Genomic DNA, 5,796 nt, shown 5'->3' on the forward strand with positions numbered 1-5,796 from the left:
TAAATTGCATGCGATCCAGGGAGAGCTAGCTAATTGGATTCAAAATTGCCTTGATGGTAGGGAAGCACAGGATGATAGTTGAAGGTTGTTTCTCAGACTGGAGGCCTGTGAATAGTGGTGTGCCACAGGGGTCGGTGCTGGGACCTCTGTTGTTTGTTATTTACATAAATGATCTGGATCTGAATGTTCAAGGCGTGATTAGTAAGTTTGTGGACGATACAAAATTAGGAGGTACCATTGATACTGAGGAAGGTTATCAAAAATTACGGATGGATCTTGATCAGATGGGAATGTGGGCTGAGTATTGGCAAATGCAATTCAATACAGATAAGTTGGAGGTGTTGCACTTTGGAAAGTCAAACCAAAGTAGGACTTATACAGTAAATGGTAAGGTCTTGAGGAGTGTTGTGGAACAGAGGGATCTAGCAGTACAAGTACGTAGTTCATAGAAAGCAGCATCACAGGTAGACAGGGTGATGAAGAGGGCATTTAGCATGCTGGCCTTCATTGGTCGAGGCACTGAGTATAGGAGTTGGGACGTATGTTACAGTTGTATAAGTCATTGATGAGGCCACAGTTGGAGTATTGCGTACAGTTTTGGTCACCCTTTTATAGGAAAGACAGAGTTAAAACTGGAAAGTGTGCAAAGAAAATTTACAAGGATGTTGGACTAGTAGGCCTGAGTTATACGGAGAGGTTGGCCTTGTCAGAACTTTATTCCTTGGAACACAGGAGAGTGAGGGGAGACCTTATTGAGGCATATCAAATCATGAGGAGCATAGTTAGGATGAACGTACATCGTCTTTTTCCCATGGATGGGAAATTGAAAACGACAGGGCAAAGTTTCAAGGTGAGAGGGGAAAGCTTTAAAAAGGACCTGAGGGGCAACTTCTCTACAAAGATAATGGTGCATGTATGGAATGGGCTGCCAGAGAAAGTGGTTGAAGCAGGTACAATAGCAACATTTTTAAAAAGCATTTGAATAGGCACATGGATGGAAAGAGTTTAGAGGGATATGGACCAAATTCTGGCAATTCTAGCTGATTGGGCTCCATGGTCAGCATGGACCAGCATAGGCCAAAGGGCCTGTTTCAATGCAGTATTACTCTGACTCTTATGGCTAATGCACACACTCAACTGAGTCATAGTCAATGTATAATTTTTTTGACGACTTTGGTTCACTGTAACCTCCTCCATAAGAGCACTGTGGGTCAACCTACAGCAAATAGAAGGCTGCGGCTCATGAACACACCACCACTTTCTCAAGGCCAACAAGGGACAGGAAATAAATGCGGGACTGTGAAAGATGCCAACGTGACTATGAGGCTGATGTCAACTAGTCTCAAAATAAAGTGAGCTTATAGTAGAAATCTAGGGGCAAATCTGCATCTAGCATTCACCCTGAGCATTAACATCTCAGGCCAGAGATACAACTTGGGCCTTGTGATGCACCACATCACATTGCAGAGTAGAATAAGTGTGGGCTTGTGTGGGAGATCTGTTTTCTCATGTTAAGCATCTGAAATAACAAGACTAATGCCCATGACTGTAACACAGGTCAGCAAACATTTCAGAGAATTGCAGCAATTCTCATCCTATGCAAGTCCTGTAATTAGCACTAACAGGAAGCACACTTAATCATCTAAGTTGTGTAATATTATCTTGATGCTGTTTGCAAAATGATTTCAATCAGCAGTAAAGTATATTGTAAAACTGAAGGTACTGCATAGGATGCTTACACATTGTAGGGGTGATATTTTAAAGGGGATAGAGTCATGAAAAAAAAAGACATTTTGCATTCAAATAGACAGGCACACAACACAAAAATGACTTAGAAGAGTCAATGGTCAGATGGCTTTACCCAACCTGACATTTTATCATTCAGAGAATCATAGAATCCACACTGTGTGGAAGCTGGCTTCTTGGCCCATCAAGTCCAAAAGGACCCTCTGAATAGCATCCCAACCACATTTCCCCTGGCTAATCTACCCAGCTGTATCTCTGGACACAATGGGCAAGTTTGCATGGCCAATCCATCTAAACTGTATATCTTTGGATTGTGGGAGGAAACTGGAGCACCCAGAGGAAACCCACACAGACAAAAAGAGAATGTGCAAACTCCGCACAGACAGTCACCTAAGAGTAGGATCAAATCCAGGTCCCTGGTGCTGTGAGGCAGCAGTGCTAACCACTGAGCCACCATGCTACGCATTCATCCCACTGAATAGAGCCTTGACAGTTGCAGAGTTAAGCTTCTTCGTCTAAACATCTAATGTAATAAAAAAACTCTGCTGACACTGGAAATCTGAAATAAGAAAAAGGTGCTGGAAGCACTCAGGACATTGAAATAAACAGTTCCAGTTTATCAGTTTTGATCTCCTAAATATTATAGTGCTTTTAGTTTTGCTTCTGAACTGATGATTGATTGAAAAACAGGATATACTGCCCTTTCTAATATTCTGCAAAATATTGATGCAAGTTGAATAAATCATTGGTTTGTCAATTTTATTTCACTTTAAGAAAAATACAGGCATCATCTTGAATCCAGTTGGACCAAACCAAACCTCTTCAAAATATATTAGGAAGACAGCCTAGATCCTAACCTCTTCTTATTTTTAAAGGTAAGTGTAAGGCATTGCATTCCACTTGCATTCTAGAGTACTCGATGTTAAGCAAAACACATTACTTTTACTCTACAGTTAGAGTACAGACAAAATAAAAATTATGGAAAAGTATTGGCTTAACTATAACTCTAGCCAAATGCTTAACAAAATAAGACATATAGTAACTACAAATAATTAACGATTCCAATATAGCAAAGGTAAAAATTGGTAAAACACATTGTCTTACTTGCAATTCTAGCAGCAGGAAGAGAATCCCAGCTTTTAGTTGTAACAGGGAGAGGAATGACAACTTCCACATTCAGCTTCAAGACCCTAGCAACTGCAGAAAGCGAAAACTAAAAATCCTGCTTCTGTGCAATATTAAATAAAAAAACCGAAAGAACTGTGGATGCTGTAAATCAGGAACAAACACAAAAGTTGCAGAAAAGCTCAGCAGGTCTGGCAGCATCCTTGAAAAAAAAAGAAAAAACAATCACAGTTAATGTTTTGGGTCCTTCTGAGGAAGGGTCAAAGGGACCCGAAATGTTAACTTTGATTTTTTCTTACAGATGCTGGCAGACCTGCTGAGCTTTTCCAGCAACTTCTGTTTTTGTTCCTGGTTCTGTGGGAGCTTGACCTCACCCAGATTGCGTTTATTGTTCCAACGTTTTAAAACAAAAACCCAAGGCCTCCCAGCTGTTTACATTTTTTTGGCTTTGAGCAGATTGCTTGTCTCCTCTGTCTCAACCTTGCTTCATAAAAAACACCAAGACAAAATACACCTCTTAAAGCCACAGTATCATCACACAACACTGAATGATTCCTTTACAGGACTGTACTGAAATAATGCAGACGAATAAGGGTCTAGGACAACAATGACAAATTGACAATATTTACTCAATCACAGTCATTATGGCTTTAGAGAGTCACAGAGTCACTTATTCTTTCCAAAATAATGGAGTGTGATGTATCTATCATTAATCGCATTCTGGACATTCCAAATTTGTTTTGTATTTCCCATGTCAACTTTTTTTTATTTCTTACTATCTTGCAATCTCTAATCTGCCCCTTGTTTTTAAAAACAATCAATTCAGTCGCAAAAGTGATGAGATTTTGATAATCCAGTCAGATGCAGTCACTTTTTGTCTGAATTCATTCCTGTTCCGACAATCTCATCTACCAATAAGAGGTTGCTTGCTACTGCAGTGCATGTATGTATTAGCTGATGCTTGACACAAGCGTTGTCCCACACAGGAGTCTCCCAGTCATCTATTAGCGCACCACTGGATAAATCAATGCCCACTGGAAGGGTCGTCTGACGTTCTCTGCTCAGAGCATTTGACACAATCTCTTGAGGATCATATCCAGCATTCTGGGCCAACGTCTTTGGAATAATCAGAATGGCATCAGCAAAAGCCTGAAATCCAAAGCGTGCACAACCTTTGACTTGATCCTTACAGTAGTCTAGTAACTGGCTTCCGATGCGAACTTCGACAGCTCCTGCCCCAGGCATGGCAGCACCATCCTCAATGGTATTCTTCACAGCTCGCATGCCATCCTGAACGGCATCTTTGAGCAGAGTGATGGTGTGTTTGTTGGGTCCTTTAATAAGCAGTGTGACAGACTGAGGGTGATCACACTTTTCAATAAAAGTGTACTTACTGTCTCCCAGTGTCTCCTCATACACCAGCCCTGCATGGCCCAAGCATTCTTCAGTTAGATCTTCCACGGAGTTCACTGCCAGACCCCCGCATGCCAGTGGCAACCTCTCCATGTTTCTCCTCTTAGCTCTTCTCAGGGCTACAATACCCTCCTTCACAAACATCTCAAGCGACAGAGGGTCGATGCCCTTCTGGTTGATCACAACAAACCCTTTGTCAGAGTCACTACACACCTTTCTCTTCAGTGCTATGATTGCCCTCACTCTCTCCTCGATGAACTGTCGCTCTGCTTTTATCAACTTTTCCCTTTCCTCCACACTCTTGTAAAAGAATCCAGAGTTAACCTCTGTTTTCTCATATTCCAGAGACACATTCAGGGTGAGGATGTAAGCATTCTCCAGTCGCTTCTTCATATCTGGGTGCCGAGCACCATGATCGAGAACCAACCCTCTGATAAGGACAGTGTCGCACTCAGTCTGATGCTGAATCTCCATGATTTCCACAAGGTTCAGGTCAATGGGTTGTCTACGCTGGTAAACACAATGCACTGCCTCCACCACCAGATCAGCCAACAGATCTGCCAACTCTGGGTGAACCTTGGTTCCAAGTGAGGTCCGAGCCACCTTCTTCCTGATGAACTCATCATCATCTTCCCAGAGTTCATCCAGGCAGGAGACTGCCTCTTCTTTGGCCAATTCCAACCCTTCTACGATGACTCGGGGATGGATCCCCTCTGAAATGTAGCGGTGGGCCTGTTTCAAAATCTCCCCAATGAGGAGCACAGCTGAGGTGGTCCCATCACCCACCATCTCATCCATAGCAGACACGGCCTTGGCAATGAAGGAGGCTGTGGGATGTTGGAGCTGCATCTCTCTTAATAGCACGCCACCATCTTTGGTCAGCCTGATGTCTCCAGCACCAGAAACTAACATTTTCATCGTGCCTTTGGGTCCCAGGTTGGTTTTGAGCAGGTCCTGCAGCGCTCGGGCTGCGAACACGTTGATACTGAGAGCAGCAGACTCAGCCTTCCTTTTCAGAGACATGCTTCAACACAATGTCTCCCAGTCCTGGGGCTTCCCGACAGAACTCCGCTACCTTGGTTAGCTTCAGGGGAGAGTTCTAGGAGAGCCGGCACTAACTCCAGCCTTTATATCGTTTTAATCCTTTCCTATTCCGAAACCAATCATTGCGACACGCCTACCGTTGCTGCAAACCCGGCAAGCTGTGCAAACACATACACACTTTGAACTCCCAAGTATGACGAATCGATTGTAAGGAAGAATTGAACTCCAGCTAAAAAAAGAGCCAATTAGTCATGTTGAATTTTCTGCTTGCGGCCATTACTGATATGTAGGAAAAATGTATCTTTTTTAAAATAACGACAGCACTTAAAAGTTGCATAAGTCAGGAAAACTAAACTCGACAGCCTGTTGGTGTTAGGTTTAACTCTCTGTTTCTGTAAACCTCACTATTTCTCTCCTGTTCCTATAAACCTGTCTCTGTTTGTATTTATATACACCTCAATCTGTCTC

The 5,796-nt window shown here is 42.7% G+C and overlaps 1 protein-coding gene across 1 annotated transcript; it reads right to left on the reverse strand.

The window, feature by feature from the left end:
• Positions 1-2,505: 2,505 nt before the first annotated feature.
• LOC125451990 (T-complex protein 1 subunit zeta-like) lies at positions 2,506-5,570 on the reverse strand. The gene has a single exon (XM_048529836.2). The coding sequence runs from the start codon at positions 5,305-5,307 to the stop codon at positions 3,739-3,741; it is 1,569 nt and encodes a 522-aa protein (XP_048385793.2). The 5' UTR covers positions 5,308-5,570; the 3' UTR covers positions 2,506-3,738.
• Between the last annotated feature and the right edge of the window lie 226 nt (positions 5,571-5,796).

Source organism: Stegostoma tigrinum, chromosome 5 (assembly GCF_030684315.1).
Source record: "Stegostoma tigrinum isolate sSteTig4 chromosome 5, sSteTig4.hap1, whole genome shotgun sequence".
Taxonomy (NCBI): domain Eukaryota; kingdom Metazoa; phylum Chordata; class Chondrichthyes; order Orectolobiformes; family Stegostomatidae; genus Stegostoma; species Stegostoma tigrinum.